This window comes from Neomonachus schauinslandi, chromosome 12 (genome assembly GCF_002201575.2).
Source record: "Neomonachus schauinslandi chromosome 12, ASM220157v2, whole genome shotgun sequence".
Taxonomy (NCBI): Eukaryota; Metazoa; Chordata; class Mammalia; order Carnivora; family Phocidae; genus Neomonachus; species Neomonachus schauinslandi.
The window spans coordinates 98,031,838-98,054,424 of NC_058414.1; the positions used below are offsets into that span (position 1 = coordinate 98,031,838).

General features: G+C 42.5%; 1 protein-coding gene across 1 annotated transcript in view; it reads left to right on the forward strand.

The window, feature by feature from the left end:
* CNTNAP2 (contactin associated protein 2) overlaps nt 1-22,587 on the forward strand; it is a 1,342,199-nt gene that overhangs the window by 1,104,698 nt on the left and 214,914 nt on the right. Inside the window, exon 16 of the mRNA XM_044920022.1 lies at nt 4,788-4,958. Within this exon, the coding sequence (XP_044775957.1) occupies nt 4,788-4,958 (171 nt within the window). The remainder of the gene's footprint in view (nt 1-4,787; nt 4,959-22,587) is intronic.

Here is a 22,587-nt window from a genome sequence, read left to right on the forward strand (position 1 = left end):
TGGTTAGAGATTAAAACTAGGCTTCAAACTAATTGCTGCTGTTGACCTAAAAAAAAAAAAAAAAAAAGTAAATTGAGGCAAGCTCAAAATTGTCAAAAAGATGAGTTTATTTGGGAATAGCAGAGGAATTGCTATTTGGGACACGCAGGCCATAGCAAGCTCCGGGCATCCATTGAGGGTTTGGGGAAGGCTGTGTTTATGGGCAGGGGATGGAGAGAAGAGAGAATTCAGTTAGGTCTGTTAAAATAAAAAACAAACAAAGGCCAGCTGTGAAAATTCCCCAAGCAGACAAAACCAGTCCAGTCAGACAAACAAAGCTCAATTCAGCTTATTTTTCAAGACCAGTGCAACCCAGGTCATTTCTTGTTCATGCCTCTGGAACCCGTAAGCAAAAATTTCCTGAGATTGTTACGAGGTAGCCCCCGACCAACTCCTTATCATTTAAGAAACTCCCAACATTGTCAGATTTCTGTAAATCAGGCATTTATGGGAAATCAGTCTGTCAGTCCTTAAGTTTTCTTTTCCTGAGGGCACATGGCTGAGATTTTCCATTTTTTACCCTCCAGTTCCATTTTAGATTGACGTTCTTTAACACTGCCCAACAGAAAATATCCTTGGGAAATCTGAAGCCAGAATCCCGTGCCAAGTAATCATTGGTGAGTTTAAAGTAAATGGCTGTTAAAGAATTTGGATGAACATATGGTGCAGTACTTTCTACTAACGATGCACTAAGGTTTGCGGGGATGATAAACGTCAGCAAGGCCTGGTTGGCTGCCCCAGCCCTACTCTCCTGCACTGGCTGGAGATACCTCCCTGGCTTTCCTGCCACAGGAGATGGCCCAGGCCTGGCCCAGGATGTATTTAAAAAGCTTCTCACATGGCCTGACACCTCACGGCAGCCATGTTGCCCAGCCTTCGATTACTGTTGCACGGCCCTGGGCTGGTTCCCTGACCCCTTTACCTGCCTCGTTATTCTGTGGCTGCTGACTGGCCCCTCCGGTCTCAGGTAGTTATTTCTGTTCTGTTTCACACTTTCCAACCTTGCCCCCTTTCGCCTGTCCGCACCTGCTAAGACACCAGTCCTTGCCATACAGCAACATCTCTTTATTGCCAGCGTGGTGTTCTCATCCAATGTCACTTTCCCCTCTATAGCCCTGACCTTGATAGCAAGTACAAATTGCAGCTATTTCAATAATCTTAAGGTTATGATACCATCAGTCTTGCAAATGCATGGCATCATTCATGAGGTCTGTAGGGAAAAATAGAAATTAAGTCACGGGTAAAAAAAATTATAGTGTGCCAGTGAAAGCAGTGTCCAGTTATCAGGAGGTGCTGAAGCAGTGTCAGCTCTTGTTTATCTTTATTTAGTATCTTCAATACTCAGGTTCCCATAAGGTAGATTTTTGTCCCGTGAGGACTTTGCATATGGAGTGGAATTGGATATAACCACAAGGGGCAGCTATTCACTTATTCACAGATGTAATAATTATTTATTGAGTACTTACTATGTTCTGGAGCCAAAGGTTACAGAGATGGAATGGTTTGCTCCTAGCTTTCAAGGAGCTTATGGTCAGTTGGGAACAATATAAACAATAATAATGCTATAAGCCCCTTGCTCATGAAGCACAGTGAGCACTAGAAAAAAAAAGCACTTGTGTTATTTTGTTATAACCAAAAATCCCAGGGACTGGGCCACAGACTCACCAGAACAGCCTCACAGAAGTTTATTGGGGTCTGGAGCAGTGGCACCCAAACTTTCTTATTGTCTACCCTGCCCGTCAAAACCTCCGCACCCGCATCCCTGTGCACGTGTTTACTTACCGATTCTGTCATGTACCACTAAATAGAATTTCTGATGTGCTTGGCTCGTGCCCCACGGCTCTCCTTCAGCACCTCCTGGGTAGACGCCTCAGCTCTGACACCACCAGTCAGGTCCCGAGAGAGTCCTCACTGCTGCCGATCAAGAATCTGGACTGAGTCCGTTCATCCAGAGACTCGGGACATACAGCAAGTGACAACTTTAAAGACATCACGAGAGAACCCAGACATTTCCGGGAGGAAGACTAGTTAGTAACCACCATTTGCACAAAGCTCAGTTTCCCTGTGAATGTGTCTATTCAAAAGGCTAAATTATTTCGAAGTTGCTTAGTGAGCATAGAATTAGAACAAATGGAATTGTGGTTTGTAGGGATCTTTCATCAAACTGGAAGAACTGATTGAACTGCCCTTCTCCTCTCCGGGGATATTTCTGTCTAAACAACCAGCGCTGGACCTCAAATAAATACTGACATGTTTTACTTTTAGCGTTCCTTTTTCTAGAATCATTTTAGACAACTGCTCTTCTGTTAATACATCACCACCTCAGAAAACAGGAATGCACTTGATTGGAATGAAACTTTAAAATGTTAATTACATTCACGTCCTGGGGATTCAGCCTAAAGAGACAGAATTGCTTTGCTTTAGGCTGAAGCATGGCTGAGAGACTCTGAGCCTCGAAGGCTCCTCGGCTTCTCGGTTGTAAGAGGACTCTCATCCAATTAGGGTGAGCTGCATCCTGCTGGCCCTGGGGACTGGGCTTCATTCCTCCCAGAACTCTGGTTGGTGGGAGGGCTGCAACTTCTAGTTTGATTGAGGTTTTATCTTGAGAGACCTTCATTCTCAGTTAGCAGGTAAAGGTGAGCCCAAAGCCCCCTCGCAGTAAATTCAGCCAGATCTTGAGTCAGGAAGAGCCCTCGGCCCTCAGATGATAGCAACTTAGACCATAATTACAATCCTTTCTTTTCAGGTATTATTCTAACCAATATCATACCATATTCTTGTTCCCAAGAGGAAACTAGTCTATTTTGCTCCTGATGAAAGCTATGATATTGCAATAAAAAAAAAAATAGCTCAAAACTATACTAAGACTTTTGGGACCCCTGAAATAATAGGGGTCCCAAAAGGTAAAAACCTTAATGAAAACATTTACAAACATATTTTGCCCTGGCTTACTGGTTCTAAATTGCCATTCACTTATCTAGATGTCACTATATCCTAGATGTCTCTAAGAACGAAAACAAATACCATGACTTAAATAAGAGGGTATTTACATATCTCATATATATAGTAACAACATTCTATATTTAATTTAAAATTAGGGTTTAAGAATAGCTGCACCAACACAAAAATAGTTTTATTTAAGAATAGCAGTTGAACTTAATATTATATATGTGCATAATTTGCATGAAAGAAAGGAAAAAATGTAGTATAAAAATGATTAGAGTGAACTTAATTGATTAATCGTGTTCTTTGAAGGAAAGATGTAGCAAAAATCAGTAAAAAGTAAAAACAAAAAAAAACCTCAGATGTTAGAAGAAGATTCTCCACAGACAATTTCCTGGCCTAGTAGGGTTTTATTCAGCGATTATAAATCAGGAATGATTTATATGAATCAGGAAGCATCTAATCTAGGAGGGAGAAATTATCTCCGAAGAGCTGTGCAAAGGAAGTAATTTTTCTCGACCAAAGTGAGGAGGAGCAAGAAAGTTGCACTGGATGTGTGCTGATTGGCAAAAGTAGAGTTACTTCGCTTGTGTGCAGCAAAGAGGAGGCTTGGAGCCCAGTTGGGTAATGTGTGCTGAGTAGACAAAAGCCAACTGGTTGACTTGAGCCTTCTTTTCTGGGAGAGCAGGGCGTTGAAACTTCGTTAAGTTTTGGTTTGCCACCATGGGGCTTAGCATGAGTGACTCCATCTTGGGCCTAATCTGGTGATGTTAACATGGGTGTAGTATTACAAGGAAAGGCTTTAGTAGCTATTTTAAAGCATGCTTATGTATTTTAGTCCTTAGCCAGGATAGTAAACATACTCAGAAATGTGCACATTCAAAAGGAATTTCTCCCCTGGAGATAAAGTCAAGAGTCAGCTCCTGGTTGTATTAAATTCTTGGCCCATCTGCTCTAATGGAGTGTGAGTCATATAGCTTAGTGGGGTGTTTTTATTTTGTCCTGTGAACTGCTTTTCTCCTGGGGACGCTGGCTATGATCAAGTGAAGGGGGGAGGAGTATACAACTGTGTCTTCCCCATGAGTTCAGGGATAGAGGCTGATGGAGAGCCCGTAGATGGGCTCGGCTCAGCACTCCTCACCCCCTCACCTGAAATCCCCAGGAAGGAAGAAGCTGGAGGGGGAGACATTCCCTTTACAGCAACTAGCCTGTGGAGGTTTGGAATGGGAGGGGTGGGAAAACGATGGCCTTGCCTGGTCATCCAGCCTTCTCACCAGCTCCTTGCTTCCCAGGGCTCCCCTCACCCCCCACAACACCTATACCCAGTGTCTGAGCAGGCGCTGGTTATTCAAAGACAAAGGTGGATGAGAAGCAAGAGCAGAATACCAAAGACCCCATTCCTGTTCTGTCCCTCGAGGTCTAGCCCAGGTGTTTCTTGCACCAAAATTAAGCCACCAGTACATATGCGAGAGTTCAAAACAGCCCCCACCCGCACATGGTCGTGCCAGGGGTGTCCCTCTGCTTTCTCCTCTACTAGCACTTACTCCCTAGAGCCCCTCCAGGGCTGCTCTTGGGAGGAACCCCAACTCTCGATCATTAATAAAACATTTTCTTACACACAGACATAGACCTTGGGAAAAGTCAAAAATAAGTTGGTGGGGATTTTGTGCAGTGATGTGCAGCAGGATATGAGGAAACGAGCTATTGCCAATGGAAACTTGTCAAAACTCAAGAAAGGGCTCTCTCTTTCGTTACTCCCATGATCGAGGTACAAATTACCCTGTTTGTTTGTTTTTCTTCCACAGGAAATTATTGGAATGCTGCCTCTTTCCCAAACCCATCATCCTACCTGCACTTCTCTACTTTCCAAGGGGAAACTAGTGCTGACATTTCTTTCTACTTCAAAACATTAATCCCCCGGGGCGTGTTTCTGGAAAATCTGGGCAACACAGATTTCATCAAACTTGAGCTGAAATGTGAGTATAAACTCTCTGTCAACTCGTGAATAGCCTCTCTTGTCACTTCCGGTGGATCCCGACCCTGACTATGTAATGTCATTGGATCCAAACATCAGTGGTTGCCTTCGTTCCAGAAATGGTGCTGGAAGGTAGATATAGAAACTCGAGAAAGACCTAAGCACCCCCCTCCACCCTTGGATTGCTCCCAAGGAAGCAGGCACATTCAGAGATTCCCAAGCAATGCTATTCAAGGAAGAAGATGAGAGAATAAATTGTTCCCATAACACGGGGGTAAGGGTGTGTCTTTAAAGTTTATATATATGTTTCTTTTCCAGGGATTCAGGGTTAAGCGGAGACAGAGGACTGTGTAAAGTGATCAGGTGTAAGACATAAGACAGTGGGAGGAACAATACAAAGGAAAAGAGGGATAATAAAAATTAATGTCTGTATGAGTTAATGAAGCAGTGTAGACACAGCATTATGTTCTATGTAGAAACTTTCGAGTCTGCAGCTTTCCAGAATAGACCCCAAACCCACACACCCTCTAAAAGGTTCCATTCTGAATTTATTTAGCTAAGGGTACAGAAACTAACATAATCAGAGCAAGAGTAGATGCTGCCAAGCTTAGCTCAGCTCAGCTTGCTTTGGATCCCAAAGATCCTCACGAGGTCGTGTGGTTCAGGGAATGCCGTCTGTGGAAGGTGGGGGTTCGCTGGATGTGAGAGGGGCAGTTCTCATTATTCCAGAGATATTTTATTCTCGGGGCAGTAGATCAGCTTCCAGAATGTACAGTCCACAAACTCCGAGGTTTGGTGAATATTTGCACACGTCAGGCTCTCCTGACTGTTCAGACCAAGAAAGAATCAGCACAGATGACGGAACGGATACTCAAGGCAAGGCCCCCGTGTCCTTCCACAAGATCTCGGTGCCCCTCTCTCACATCAAAAAGTCTCCTTTCTCCCAGTCTGCGCCCTTTATCTGAGGGCCTGTGTTACTGGGTCTGGTCCCATCATGATCCCAAACCCATTTCCTGGAAATATCTGATGGACTATTTTTCTCTTTTTGTAGTTGCAATTATGCAATGTGGTCTTTTAAAAAGGGACCTCAGGCAGTGTTTTTCTGCTGTGATCATGGGATTCTTTTTGTAAAACAGTGGACTGTGATTAACAGTCTTTGGAATTCATAGTCTCAGGTCGAAATCCAAGTCCTTGGGTAAATTGCTTCATCTCTTTGAATCCCAATTTCCTGATCTGTAAAATGGAGGTAGTAATTTGTGGGGTCATTATAATAATAGAATATGGATACTCATAAAGCATTTATTTCAGTAAATAGGAGGTATCATGATCATATTCCTGAGGATGCTCGTTATAGATCTAATCTGAGCCAGATCTGATTGAAAGGAAAACTGAGAATATTCTAGTTCTAGAATTAAAAAGTAAATAGTCAGGGACACCTGGCTGGCTTAGCCAGTGGCACATGTGACTCTTGATCTTGGGGTTGTAGGTTCAGGCCCCACGTTAGGTGCAGAGATTGCTTAAAAATAAAATCTTTAAAAACAAAAAAGTAATTAAAGAGTCATCCTCTCTTTACGTGACTTATGGATTGGAATTATTTTAAAAGGATTTTCATTTCCACAGTTAAAATTTATTGATTCAAACTATTTCCCAACTTCTACATTGGTTGGATTGTATTTTAGAAATACCTCATGGCAAAAAAGAAAACTGACGATCCATATTTGAGTAATTCTATATGCTTCTATAAAATTACCTTGTCCTTGTTTTGTAAGCCTGTGCCTGGGTTGGAAAGAAGACAAACCAAATATAGACAAAGCAAAGGTTTCTACTTAGCACCTGCATAGTAGAATTTCAGTTATTTCTGATGTTGAAAAATCTTCAGAGATGCTCTCAAAGTTTCCCCAGTCTTTCCATTAGATGAAAACTCTGTGCAGAGGGAGAATGATAGCCTCGTTTTGTCATAGTGTTTCCCCCTGGTAAAGAAGTGTGGGACATTCAGACCAGAGGCTGGCCTCTGCTTGGAGTCCTCCGGAGCTTCTGACAATTACTGAAGGTGGACGAAAGATCCTCCAGTGGCAGAGATATCGAATGCCCATCATGCTAGAGCATCTCCAGTGAGGTTCAAAGGAACCTATGAGAGAAAAGAAGGCACGTTTATATATTTGAGAAAAACTTCCTCAAAGCAAATAAGAAGCAGTGGTTTCATGAAGAACATGGAGGAAAAAATGGCCAGGTGGAGGCTTGTGGCTGCCCCATTTATCACATTGCTCCAGACTCTTCTCTGCAGGATGCACAGGCGGTGGATGGGAGTAGAGCACTCTATCCCCAACCCATCTCTCTCTTGTGTGGCTGAGGCGCTCTGCACACCTGTTTTCCTGGCCAGGAAGCTCAGAAGAGATGGTTCCTGAAGTCACACTTGTAAAGACTGTCTCTACTGTTTTTTCCCCCTTTAACTTGGTAGGCTTTCTGATCTCTTTCTGATAGGAATTCAAATTTTGTTTCTCTGCTTGTGTCCCTGAGGAATTTCGTCACAGTTCATGCCTACACAGTTCATGGCTTCCAGAATAACATTTCTGTTAATTAAGTACATCGTGCCCTCCTGTCAGGAGTAGAAGATTCTTGACTCTAAGAACAGTGAGTCAGTTCCACTGAGTTAATGAGATACCATCAACATCTTACTGTGCAAGTAAAAAAAAAAAAAAAATGCAAGATAAAATTAGACTGATGTTACTCATTAGCATACTTTACAGGTAAAATTTTAAGACTATATTTCACTTACTATCTCTGTGTGTTCATTCATTCAGTGTTTATTGCGTACCTACAATGTCCCAGATGCAGTGCAAGGTGCAGAGGGAACATAGTCAAAAAACATAGTCATGGCTTCTTTTCCTCAGAGGGAAATCAGAGTTCTTTCTGTTTGTTTTGGAGGGTAGACAAGTAAATCAGTAGTTACGATAATAATAAAAATAGGTCAGCTTTATACAGGTTCACTGTGTCTCCGGCACTCTTCCATGGATTTTTCCTAAATCAACTCACGTTCCTAACCAGCCTTTGATGTGGGCAATACCATGAACATCTCTACCGAGGAGGAAGATGGAAACCTGCCTGGGAGACAAGGAGTGCTTCCCAGGGAGTGTAATGCTTTAATTAAATTGTGATGGTGAGCAGGAGCCAGTAAGGCGAAGAAGGGGGGAGGAGTGGGGATCGGGAAGGAAAATGTGGCAGGAGGGGCACAGCAATGAGTGAGGGTGTGGGGGACAGAACCCAAGGACTCAGCAGGGAGCGGCCGCCGCAGGGAGCCTGTGTCGTGGGGAGCAGAGAGCTGGAGCAGAGGGGCTGGCAGGGGCAGAGCACTCAATCGGGACAGATTTGGCTTGATGTGGTCCTGACAGTGACAGTGAGCAGGGGCAGAACGCGACCAGCTTTGCATTCACCTGAGAGAAGATGGAAAGACAGACAAGAGGCGATGGGGCCCCTTGTTAAGATAGAGGCAGAGGGAATGGAAGGGAGAGACAACAACATAGGGGTAGAGATATGAGAGACCCTTAGGAGATAGAGTCCACTGGTTTTTCAAATGGTCGTGAGGATGAAGTGAAAAGAAAGGTTCTAGAATGAAACAAGTATTTCTGGTTTTGACAGTTGTGCAGGTGGAGCACCTTTTACTAAGAAATATGGCAAAATGCAAACTACATTTGGATATTTTGAGTTTGCGCCTGTATGGGATATGGTAGTTATCTGTCCAGGTGGACATGTCTAAAGGGGGCTGTACATACAAGTCTGGATCCCGACAGAGAGGTTAGAGTCAGAAATACAGTTTGAGAGTCATCATCACTAAGAGAATCATTAGGAAATAAGTATTTGGTGCCTTCAGCATGAATGAGGTTGCCCAGGACAAATGTATAGAGACAGGAAAAAAAGATGTCCAAGAATGAAACCCATATTTAAGGGATAGAAGGAAGCAAAATAGCTTGTAGCAGATGAGCAGAGAAGTAGGGAGACAGTGATATCCCAGGGATCAAATGAAGAAAGAATTTCAGAAAGAACAAAAAAAGAGTGTTTGGTACTACTGAACTGAGAGGTCACTAAAATAAGGACATAAAGTGTCCCTCAAGTTTATCATGTAGAGGTCAAAAAGTAAGACCGTGTGGGGTGAGTTGAGGTGGATATGGGGGTCAGGGGACTGTGGTTTTGTTTGTTCTTGCAGCTGTTGTATGTGGTAGAGACCTGAGCTCACATCTATAGTAAGGAGGAGAATCTGGCAAACAAGAAGAGGTTGGAGGAATGGGAGAGAGGGACTGTCTGCAGAAGTGAGATCCCCGAGGAGGTGGAAATGAGTGCAATCCAGAATCCAAACATCTGAAGGGGCTGAAAGAAACAGGTAAAAGTAAGGAGGAGAGAATAAGCCACAAATGTGGCAGTCCCTTTCCAAATCAGAAATGATTTTGTGTTTGTTGTTTTTGTTTGCTTGTGTGTTTGTTAGCATTTTTGAGATGGCAGGGGAATATTGCCCTGAAAATATTCACTAACCACCATGGATAGATCCATTTATTTTTTCAGAGTTACCCCTAGGGAACAACTTGACTTGTCTAGAACCCTTTTCTGGCTAAGATGGTGATCATGACCATGGTCCCATCGTCAGACCACCACTTACTGGGCACCTGCCGGGGCAGAGGCAATGGGTAGATCCTGGAGAGTCTAAGATGAAGACAAGGGACCCCAACATTCTCACCTAATGAAGGAGACAAAAACATTGATAACAGTACAGATGCGACTTCCACTGAACCTTTCTTAAGTGCCAGGCACTGTTTCTAAAGCTTTTATAGGTATTAACAGTTTTAGGTTTTATAACAAGTTTTAGCCACATTTTACAGAAGGAGAAACTGGGACTACACAGATCACACAGCTGATTCCAGATAGGGCACTTGCAATCATTAAAACACGATAAGTAAATCACAATGATAGCCTTAAGGTACTCTACACATCTAGAGGAGAGGTACAAAACCCTTCCTGGGAATGAAGAGGAAGATGAGGGGATGCTGGGTTAGGTCAGAAAGAACGGGCAAAGATGTTAGGTAGACGAAGAAGTGGGGGAAAGAATTCTAGGAGGAGAAGACAGTGCAAACAGAAGCATGAACGAAAGTGTCGGAATGGGGAACGTGACAGGTGTGTGGGAGCTATGAGCACGTGGCATTGCTAACAAGTACGAAGCATGTTACAAGCAATGGAGACATTTTGGCAAGCCTCAGATCTGATTCTAAACATATAGTGGTCTAGGTATTCCAGCCAATATTTATTGCCTGCTCTGTACGTGCCAAAGAGGAACTCCACCATCCAGTGGGAGAGACTAGCATAGAAAACAACATTTTGGATAAGATGAAATAAATATCAGAAGTACAAGTGATATACAGCGGTGACCCAGATGCAGCAACGGTTAGTTCTGACTGGAGAATCAGAAAATGTTCTTTAGAGATTGTATCTTTTTTTTTTTTTAAGATTTTATTTATTTGCGAGAGAGAGAATGAGAGACAGAGAGCATGAGAGGGAGGAGGGTCAGAGGGAGAAGCAGACTCCCCGCCGAGCAGGGAGCCCAATGCAGGACTCGATCCCGGGACTCCAGGATCATGACCTGAGCCGAAGGCAGTCGCTTAACCAACTGAGCCACCCAGGCGCCCTAGAGATTGTATCATTTTAAATGAGCCTCAAAATGAATGAGAAAGAACACTTCAGGCTCAGGATGCCAGTCTTACATGGTGTGGATACATCAGAAAGGTGTTACTGGGGGCGCCTGGGTGGCTCAGTCAGCTAAGTGTCTGCCTTCGGCTCAGGTCATGATCCCAGGGTCCTGGGATCGAGCCCCGCATCGGGCTCTCTGCTCAGCGGGGAGTCTGCTTCTCTCTGTCCCTCTGCCTGCCGCTCTGCCTACTTGCGCGCTCTCTCTCTCGCTCTGTCAAATAAATAAATAGAATCTTTAAAAAAAAAAAAGAAAGAAAGAAAGGGGTTTCTACACCTAACATGAGTGCAGGGAGGGCTATGGAGCGTCATGTACCATTGCCTCCTCAGGGCCAGAGCACTGCCTGGCCCACAGCAGGTGTCGTGTAGGAGTTTGCCGAGCGAATGAGACGAACGGAGGAGGTGCTAGTCTAAATGGAGAACCATGGAAAATCTAGGTGGAGAAGGGGATCACCATGGTGAAAGGGCTGGTGTTCAAAACACTGACAAAGAACACACTGAAAGGTGGAAGGACAGATGATGGCTGGGGAAATTTTGCAATTCGAGATTTCACGGGAAAGCAGTTGGGGTGATAAGAAGGTCTGAGATGCATGGGCTGGCCATGCAAGTGGGATTGTAGGTTGTATGAAAGGGCTGTGGAGAAAGTCAGGGAATGATGAAGAGGCCAGAGGGTTGGCAGGTCATCCACATCACCGCGGGGGCCCCAGGTGGTGATGGCAATGGATGGAGTGGACATGGAGCCTGTGAGCCAAATGTTCCAGTACTCAGATCCAAAGCATGACAGCAGGAAGCATGGGGAGAGTAAGGGTGTGTCACAGGGGGACGCTTTGCTGAACAAAGCCTCTGGTGCCATAGAATACTGGAAGAAGCAATGAGAGTGAAGAATAAGCCCAGCTGCAGGCTCCCCCACCCCCGACATCACTGGGAGAAGGGGCTGCAGTGCTGATGTTTATACATGAGGTTCCTGAAGGTGGGCTGCAATCAGGAAACTGTTGGAACTGTCTGACGATAAACAGTGACCATGGAGGGGTTTTTCTTTTTTTTAAGTGATATATAATTGACATGTAACTATATTAGCTGCAGGTGTACAACATAATGATTCAGTATTTTTATATATTGCAAAATGATCACTGCTGTAAGTCTAGTTAACATCCATCACCTCTGATAGTTACAAGTTAAGTTTTTATTTTTGCTCAAAAATTTAAAAGAGATTTCAGAGGACACGGTGGAAAAAAAAATTTTTTTTGACACGATGGAAAATTTTTGAAGGACGTGTTCACTGACTAGGAGACATTCAGGAAAAGCAACCAGAAACTGTTGTAATACGTTAGAATAAGCTCCTATATTCACCCAAGTTTGAGCTTTCTCAGATATCAGGATGGCTTGGAGAAAATATTTACATTTAGCAGGAATATCTCCACAAAAATGTGGAGGCAGCAGTCTAATGTCCTTCTAATCTTAGGAAAAGGTATTAAGGAAAAACTTTCATTTTCCAAGATGCAGCCTTCTGCAGTACACATGCTCAAGAAAGTCAGAAAATATTCTGCAATATGTAAAAACTGATGAATCAGAAGAAATAAACTAATGGCAATTTATCTTCCACTATTTCAGAATTGGAACAACTTTTACATTAAAGATCTTCACTTATATCAACATGAGAAATGTCTGACTCCACTTAGCTGGCCTGTTGTGCCATGGGGATGCTATTTAGGGTTTTTTTTTTCCTTTTATATATATTGTGAGTTTTTATTAATACAAGTCAGGTGTTAGCACCTAATTAATTTGTATTAATTTTCTTTTAATTATCTAAACCAACCTGGGTTATCAACATAGATTTAGGAAGAATTTTAGTGATTCTACTACTTTGCAAGTCTAGCTATGAGTTCAGTTTGTATTAAAGGTTTGGGATCTAAAGAATGATTCTGACTTGGTCATTAAAATACATAAGGGAAAAATACCTAAGGAAAAAAATAGATCAGAAAAAATTAAAAACCTGAACATTATTGTGATTTTTTAATTAAAAAAAATTTCTCTAGCTTCTGATGTAGTTTTTTAATTTCTATTAGAGACCAAAAAGAAAAAAGTTCAGAGATACAATTTAAAGATGAAATTTGTGCTACATTAAAGCTAGGTAATGTATTAGCTGTTTGCATTTGAAGTATTAGAAGATATGCAAATGATTAGTAAATAACAGAGTCAGATTAAATTTACTCAGATTTCTTTGCCCATCTCCCTGGAGGGACAGTCATTTGAATAGACGGCAAAGGTGCCCTAGAGTTATAAGGGTAGACTTTAGAGGAGGATGTCCTCCTGATATGAAAAATTACCAGTTACCTTGGGTGTTACTGGCCACACACCCAAAGAGATAGCTTGCCCCTCGGCCGGGACCCAACTTCTGCTCTGAAAATCAGGTGGAATCCAGAGCAGACTCCTGAGGACCTCACTGCAGGCCCCTGTGCCCTTAGAACCTCTGTTTTAGCCCCCAGGCTATTTACATAGTCAAAGTAAAGGCATTTTAGGACAATAAAAAGTAAGTAAATGTTAAGAGACAAGATTCCCTCACAGACAGTACATTGCACATATAGTACAACACATACTGGTTTCTTTTTATGTGACATTCAAAAATAGACCACAGTAATCCACAAAACTAGAAGTCACAACAGTGGCCATCTCTGGAGATTGGAAGTATTGACTGGAAGGGGGAGGGGCTCAAAGGAACCTTCTGCAGTGGTGGAAATGTTCTATATCTTGATCCAAGGAGTGATCAGATATGTAAAAATTTACTCAACTGAACACTTAAGACTTGCACATTTTACTATCTATAAATTATACTTTAATGGAAAAAGAAAAAATCCTGCTGTGAGAAAATCTGGAATGATTGAATGACAAAAAAAAAATTAATAAAACAGTTTTTCAACAAGAGAAATAAAGACCAGGATTCTAGGCTGACAGACCATCTGTCTGTCTAGAAAGCATCTAGATCTAGAAAGATCGAAGTTGCTTTACCTACCCAGATGTCATCACATTCCCTGGGAAAATAAGAAGGGCAAGCTGGACCTTCTTTAAGGGCTCTTCCAGCATCAACAATCCCATAAACCTGCTGGAGGCCATCAGCCTCACATGTGGCTTGCCACCTCCCATTCTAAGTGAGCTCATACGGAAGCATCGTCTTAACTTTCCATGCTCTGGTTCTCAGTTCTCCTAAAGATGATGGGAGGAGGAGGATTATATCAGAACAAATGATATCTGCTTCAAATAAATTCCAGCCTGCACACATGCTTCAACTAAATGTAATTAGGAGGTTTCCTAAAATCATGGACCCCTACTTGTAAATTCTAATTAAGGATCCATCAGAATCACCCATAGGTACCTCAAGCTCAGTATGTCAAAATGAAAATCCATCATCTTCACCCAAAAGCCCTCTCCTGTGCTCCCCATCTTAATTAATGTCATCACCACTTTCTTCATGACCCAGGTTAGAAAGATCGAAGTCATATTTAATGTTTCACTGATGTCCCCACACTAGATAGACTGTTTATCTTGATAGAACACTCTATTTTTAATATAGAGAAATGTTATTCTGACATTCCTGATGGTATGTCATCATACCAGAACAGTCCCAGAGAAAGCATCAATTCCAACTAGTTGGAAAAAGATGAATGAAACAAAAATGAAAAGATAATGAAGTCTTCCCAAACTTCTCTTTATCACCCATGATGGCTCCTTTAGCTGAAATGCCTTGGATTCTTGATTCAAACAGCCTTATAATTATTCTCCCTCACCTCCTTCCCTCCTTCCTGACATCCACCCTCCCCGGTGAGGACAGATTTCTACAGATCTGCCCTATCATTCCTTTTCTTATACACCATGATGGTTTGTCAATGCATTATAATGCAAAGTTCAAGTACTTAAGCTTGGCAAATGATTCCAGGCTTTAACCTAATTTTTCAGTCTTCTTTACATATGAACTTTGCCCCTCACCCACCAGTACCACGTGCTTTGCTTTAGCCCCCGCCCCCCCCCATCCTCCACCTACTGACATTCTCTGGTCTCCACCCAAACTTTCTTGTGACCCACTGTGTCTTTGCCTGTTCTGGAATTGTCTCTCCCCTCCCCCATTGAAATCCTGCCCACACAAATAATTTTTTTTACCACATCTTGATTTAAAATATAAAACATACATATCATAGAAGTCTTTCATTTTTCTAAAAATATTGAAATTTCTACAAGACAATTCCATGCACTGCTTGGAAAATTACATAGACATCCTCATTAAGGAGCATCTTTATATAGTGTTTGTCTGAATAGAGTATATATGGTGGGTGTCATTCCTATAGAAGAATGCTGCAGTTTCATAGAGATATTTTTGCTTATAGAATGTTTCTTCTTCTATCTTGCTTTCTCTAATCCTAATGTGTTCTGTACTATTTACTGTGCGTGGTAGGACACAAAATCTTTTCTTTCAAAAAAATGCCATGTGGGGGCACCTGGGTGGCTCAGTTGGTTAAGCGACTGCCTTCGGCTCGGGTCGTGATCCTGGAGTCCCGGGATCGAGTCCCGCATCGGGCTCCCTGCTCGGCAGGGAGTCTGCTTCTCCCTCTGACCCTCCCCCCTCTCGTGCTCTCTGTCTCTCATTCTCTCTGTCTCAAATCAATAAATAAAATCTAAAAAAAAAAAAATGCCATGTGAAAGTGTCGAAAAGACCAACTACTGGAATCAGCCTGCCTGTGGCCAGCCAGAAGACAACAGGCATTCTACGAGAATTGATTAAAGAGGCTTGGATTCATGCATTCTGGTGCGAGGCTGAGATGGGAGGAAAAGTACTATTATTACTCAGTAATAAACACCGGGATTAGTGAGCAAAGTACAAATCTCTGCTTGGAGTTATCATGGGATTAGAGACCTTACTTCTGCCATTTTAGAAGAGAACAGTATCTCTACAGGCTCTCTATTTTCATAGAAACAAATGTCTCAAGGAGACAAAGTTGTGCCATCATCAGCGCCTGTTACTAATGCTGGCGAATTGATTCAACGAAGGATGACACTTGGGACCAATTCATTCAAAGCTGCTTAAAAGAAGAAGAAGATGCAATAAATCAGGGAGCAAAGCTTCATTTAAATATAGTGAGTAACTGGGGAAGATTACTTGAAATAGCTCAAAACCAGACATATCTCAAAGGGCCGAAGACAACGGTAAACGTAACAATGCTAGGGTTTTGCAAGTCATCGAACACCTAAATTAAAACCAGGTGACCGAACACAGGCCAACTAGATGTCAGCTGGAAAAACCGTACAAATACAGTTTTTTACAAATGAAGATTTCAGGGAGTTCTCTTTTTAAAGACATATTTTGCTCAAATTACAAGGTAACTTTTAACAGCAATCAAGATAGGAACTTTGAGAAGACAAAGAGAAACATAAAGCCTTCCGTGAAATCTCATATAGGACGAGGGCCATAGCTGAAATATACTCTTCTTAAACACTTTAGGGAAAGAAGACTTGTTTCTCTATATATAATATTTATGTTTTACTTTTTTCCCATGTCTTCCTGATTTACGTAGGACTGTGGTATAGGAGCTTCTGAGCTGGCTCTTCGGAACCTTGGAATACACTTTCTTATAGATATGGCCTTGTAAATGGCACTCAGATTCCATGGCTAACCATAAAGACTTCTGTGGTTTGTTTGTTTTCTAAGTGTGGCTGAAAAATAAACCTGTACGTGTCAGCTCGAGGTCTGCGTTGTAGGTTCTGGAGTCCGTTCAATGTTGAGCAGAAATGTTGCAGAACAAAGGAAATTTCTTCCCATGTTTCTCAAAGTTGAGCTTGTCCTTGACAAACCTCCCTAGAGGACAAGCGTTTGTTTGCCTTTCTGATAGGCAAAGCGCAGTTCTGCCTCTCTTTTCCGTGGGACTCACCTTGGTGGGATGAGCGAAGGAGGTGGCTCCGACATTCACAGGCACTTCGAGGAGTCAGTCTAGGCTCCCAGATGGCTCCTACCCCTTCTCTTTGCTCTAAAATGTCATTGTTCTAGCAATTACAGAATTCCAATAATTCATTCAAATATAATACTACAACCCATATTTTTTTTATATGTTACAGTGTTCTGATAGAGAGATGGATGTTGAAACTATAGTAAGACCACTATGATAGTCATCCCTTCAAAGTTCCATTGGTCTAATGGAGAAGACCCTTTGGTTAACTTTTTAACCTCCTAAGTAAGTGATTCAGGAATAAGAGATGTTCATATGTAGGAATAAGTTAAGCTGCTGTGATGACTAACACCCCAGGTTTTGGTGACTGTATAGCGGTCTAGCACGCATGTTCTGCTCCATGAAGTTCTTGCACACGGTGACTTGAGCTCAAGGCTCCTTTTGTGTTGTGGCCCCACCATCTCCTGGAGCCTTGGCTTTACTAAGTCCAGCTGGCAGACGGAGAAAGGGAGGGTGGAGAAGCCTTGCTTCCGTATCCACACCGGCCCAGAGGTGACACACTCTCCCACTCTCATTCCACTGGTGGTAACTGGTCACATGGCTCCACCTAGATTTCTAGGGACTGGAAAATGCAGCTCCTGGATGTGTGACAGCTTCTCGGGGGTGACTATTGAAAGGAAAACATAAACTTCTCGTGAAAAGTTGGCATTCTCTGCCACAGCTCCCGCGGCAGTGAAAAGGAGTCAGCTTTCACCTTGCCTAAAGAGATCGAGGCAGGTTCCAGAAGATGCGGCATTGGATCTGCCTCGGAGGAGGACAAGCAAATAAATGAGATAAAGGCATTTCTCCAGAGAGTAAATAGCACAGGCAAAAGCAAGGAGAGGAGGAAGATCGTGGAGCATTTGAGGAATTGAAAAGAATATAGTGAAAGCCCAGGGACCAATTAAAAGACATTTTTCTTTCTTTTTTTTTTTTTTTAAAGATTTTATTTATTTATTTGAGAGAGAGAGCACATGAGAGGGGGGAGGGTCAGAGGGCGAAGCAGACTCCCGGCCGAGACGGGACCCCGATGCGGGACTCGATCCAGGGACTCCAGGATCATGACCTGAGCTGAAGGCAGTCGCTTAACCAACTGAGCCACCCAGGCGCCCTAAAAGACATTTTTCATTAGAGTAATGACCCACCCACATATCTGTGTTAGGAGTTTGACAAAAGAAAGCTAGCTGGGCCCAACGCCTCTTGGGAAATTACTCATTTTACTTGCTTTTGCAGATAGTGTTAAAACGATCAAATTTGTTTTTCTGCATCTCTGAATTTGATTCCTGTGATGAGAACTGATGAGAAGGCCAAATGACTTCTCATGGAGAATGGTTGGTATTTAGTATTTTGCAGGGTCTTTCTGGGTAAGTGTAACCAGAGGCAATAATAGAAACAGTGTATATCTGTCAAGTGTAATTATAACACTGAATTATGCTCATCTTGCATCCCGATTCCTGTATACATTAAACATCGGAACATGTGGGCACTTCAGACCTGTGAGGATTTTACTTTGAAAAATAGCATGCCCTTATTTTTAGCCATTTTTAATAGGAAAAAAATTCGCACCTTGTTCAAAATTATTTTATGGTACAGTTTGACCAGACTCTCTCTCTTCTTTAATCTTCTCAGGTATCTTAAAAACAGTAAAGAACTAAGAAGGAATGTTTTGGTCCACTTTTAAATTCCCTCGAATTCTCTGTAGTTAAATGAAATCCCATTCTTTGCATTTTGATTAATCTCTCTGATTAAACACTTGTTAAAATTATAGAATAGAGTTGCTTAAAATGTCACCAATCTTTGTTAAAGAAGTGGAAATTATCAAATTGTGGCTTTTAAAAATTATACAAATATTGTTGGTTTATTGTTAAATGATTTAAAAATCCAGGGAAGCAGAAAGAATAAACCAAAAAAATCAGCTGTAATCTCATATTCTAGTGTACTTAACAATACTCTTTTGGTGTGCACATTTCTCAACATTTTTCTATGCACTTACATATGATTTTTTACAAAAATAAGATCATATGGTGCACACTGTTTAAAACCCACTTGTTTCATGTAATGATACTTTAGAAGCAGATTTTCATGTCAGTTTTTTCTTTTTTTTAAACTCCACAACAGTGACTTCTTTTTTCAGCTGAGGACAGAGACTATATCAGAATCTCTAAGAGAGCATGTGTACTTTGAAAAACCATTATTTTATATTAACAAAACAAAACAGAAAAACTATTGTTTTTGTTCTACAATCTACAGAATGTAATGCACAAAAAAATTATTGTTGGGAGGGAGCCTGGGTGGCTCAGTCAGTTAAGCATCCAACTCTTGGTTTGGCTCAGGTCATGATCTCATGGATCATGAGATCAAGCCCTGTATCCAGCTCCGCAATTAGCGGGGAGTCTGCTTAAGAGTCTCTCCCTCTGCCCCTCCCCCAACTCACACACTCCCACTCTGTCTCTCTCTGAAATATATAAATAAATCTTAAAAAAAAAAAATGTTGGTTGGTGGGGCATTTATCTGAGACACTCAGGAATTTGTTTTATCCTCCACCAGCCTCCCGTATCTGGGCACATCAGCATCTGGAGATGATAATTAGATTATTATGGCAACAAATGGGAGCATGGGTTATAAAAAGATTGGGGAACAGTGTCTCAGTTGCCAGGTGCTTCATTTAACCAATGATCCTTTATTGTTGGGCTTAACTTTTAAAAGTTAGATTTTTCTCACATTCTGATCTCCTGGCTTCCTGTTGTGAATTCTCAGACCCATGATCCCACACGATAGCAAACTCCATATATGACTTCAGGTGTATTAACCCTTCTACAATACTGATGGAGCATTTATCTGAGACATTTCTCTGAGGTCCTGTATTTTTAATATTCAACCCTAAGATTCCTCATTTCTAATATTCCTACCATATAGAAGGTAATGAACAAATTTAAGTCATCGTAGCTAGAGAAAATGAACAAGATAATTTAAGTCAGCCGTGCATCTCTTGCAGAGATTCCAAGGAACTTTGAGAGAAGTTTTTCACACTTTCAGAAAGCTTGTTATATAGACAGTCGTTCTCCTATTCTTTCCTATCTCTCAGCATTCTCATTTAAAGTCTCTGTTACTCTGTGGCGCGGTTTCCCCTTTTCTCCACTCTTTGCCTGATACTGCAACTATACTGTTGAGTTGAGGTGCATCTGGTGTTGTCATGGAAAACAGAATAAATCTCTTTTTATATTCTGTGTCCATGGCATGTAGAATGTAGAATCTTTATTTGGCACTTTTTTTTTATTAGAGAGATTTCATCTGAAGTCATGCCAATGGGGCACTGAAAGGGTATGGTGGATAGGAAATAATTTGCCACAAAAGAGAGAGAGACAAACAGTGCTTGTGCTAAGACCTAAAGCCTGGGCTGCAACTCGGTCCGTGGCACCTGGAAATCAGACGTATTCCCAGATCTCACCAGCGGACCTCCTCCACAGCCTCATCCTCTCCTCCTGGGGTCGGTGGCTTTTCCTCATTATCAGTGTCCACGTAGGCAGAGCCATCCACCACTCAGCCATTTAGAAGCCCCAATTCACTAACCGACTGGTATGTTGTCTCCTTATAAGCTCCAGGGTGGTTCAAGTTTACACCTGTTGTCTGTTTTCCGATTCTGTCTGTTTCAGCATGCGGTTGTATTTCCTCCTTTGAACCTCACATCCCCAAGTCCATTCTCCTTGAACTCTCCAAAGCCGTACATCTCAATGCACCTGCTCTATCTGACATCACCCAAAACCAACCCCATAAATTACCCCTGGTCCTCCACCGGAGCACACTTCCTTCAGTGCATGTTTCTCATTTTGCCACACAATCTGGCTGTGGTCAAGAGAAAAGCTCGTTTGACGTTCCTCTCCATCTCTGGAGACTCCACAGGCATCCAATTTCACAGTTTCTACAAAGCAGCTTCTACATTTCCTTTTATCACAAATACCCTATCCCCACAGTCACCATCTGGGACTTTCATCTATTCTTCCAAACGGGGCACTCTCTGCCCAGCACACAAGTCTCCACTGGTTCCAAACATGAGGGTATTTAAAACCTGTCGACGTGTCCCTTGCTAAGGACAGGTCCTGTTTCACACCACATGTCATTTTGGAAAGATTTTTGTCTTTTTCTTTTTTCAGTCATACAGGTCCATTAATATTCAAGAAGTTATTCTCAGACGACAATTAAATGCATGGAGAAAACTAAAATTAGAAAGACTTTGCATTTTAAAGACAGCTCTCTGTTTCTTGCATGGCCAATGGTAACTCCCTTTTGCTTCCTTTTCTCTGTGGAGGTCTTTGTTTGTGAAGTTATTTTTTAACCGTAATAAAAAGCTTAAAGGCCAACATACATAAAGAGAAATATTTCTCATACTCAAGAGGTTATCAAGATACCAGAGGTTCTAAAATGAGTTCATAACATTGATTCTTAAGCTCCAGGCATTTCCTTGAAGAATTTCCAGAAGACTTCAAATAAACTTTCCTTCTCAGTGTTCATTTTCAGATGTGTTTAACATCGAGTTTTAGGGTGTGAATATGCATATTTGGCTCTAAAAATTTCTGTATTCACACACTGTGACTATTACAAAGAAAAAATAGGTTATTTTTTTAAATTTCCTTCACAGTATGAAAGGCAGGGCAGTATTGGTTAGAAAAACCAACGCTCTGTGCTTAGTTATAACTGGATGTCAGCATCTCACAGATTCAATTCCCTTTCTGGGCTGTGAAGGCGAGCGTGGAAGTTAAAATCCATTCTCAGAAGTCCTCCAGCCCCACATGATTGGGCTCAATCACATATTTCGAAACTGAAGTGGGTGTTTGGTTTTTGCCGAGAATCCCCCTGCAAGCTTAGAAGGACCACAGCCCGTGCGGGGCCGCACACACCTCTGACACCCACTGCATCTTCAGGGGGTCATCAAACCCACCCTCAATCCCACAGCTTCTAGAAGACTCTTGGAACTTGTGGAAGGCTGCTGTGCTTGGGGTTATGGTTATCACAGGGAAAGAGGAGAGCTTAGACTCAGGCGGGAGAAGGAGAGCACAGGGCAGGGACCTCGAGAGGCGCCAGATGCTGAGTTTCCAGGTGTGCTCTTCCTGCAGAGTCACGGACATGTCACTTCCCTGGCACTGACTATGACAGAACGTGTGGGGTACCGACAACCAGGGCAGCTCCCCTGAGCCTTGGTGTTCAGAATCTTTATCTGGGCTCCAATCCGTAGGAATGGTTGACTGCCCGCATGACTGGCCTTCGTCTCCAGCCCCTCCCGGGGGTGAACTGTGTGCACCACACCTCCCCCCTCCACCACATTGTTGGTCAGCCCGCCCGCTAAATCACATCGTTACATGATCCAGCATGACTCTCGGGCAAACAAAGACACTCCTAGCAGGCACAGCATTTCAAGAGTTTAGATGCTGCTTTTCCAAAGCTAGGGACCGTGTGGGGACCGCTCTTTGAAGCAAAGTTAAACTCTTTTTTTTTTTTTTAAGATTTTTTTTTTTAATTTATTTATTTGAGAGAGAGAGAGAATGAGAGACGGAGAGCATGAGAGGGAGGAGGGTCAGAGGGAGAAGCAGACTCCCCGCCAAGCAGGGAGCCCGGTGCGGGACTCGATCCCGGGACTCCAGGATCATGACCTGAGCCAAAGGCAGTCGCTCAACCAACTGAGCCACCCAGGCGCCCGCAAAGTTAAACTCTTTACTGTACAGTTTTGAACATCTTTCTTTGGATGGCAAAGGAAATAAACTTTGATTCTTGGGACCTTGCTGCTAGAATGGCACTTGGTGATCAAAGCAGAATTCCAGGACCATTTTCATCAGGGACACCTGGCGTTAGCAAAATGCAGACTCCAAGGTCCTCTCCCAACTTACTGAATGAGAGTCTCTGTGATAGGAGGCCTTTGGAATATGCTTCTGATGGCACTGC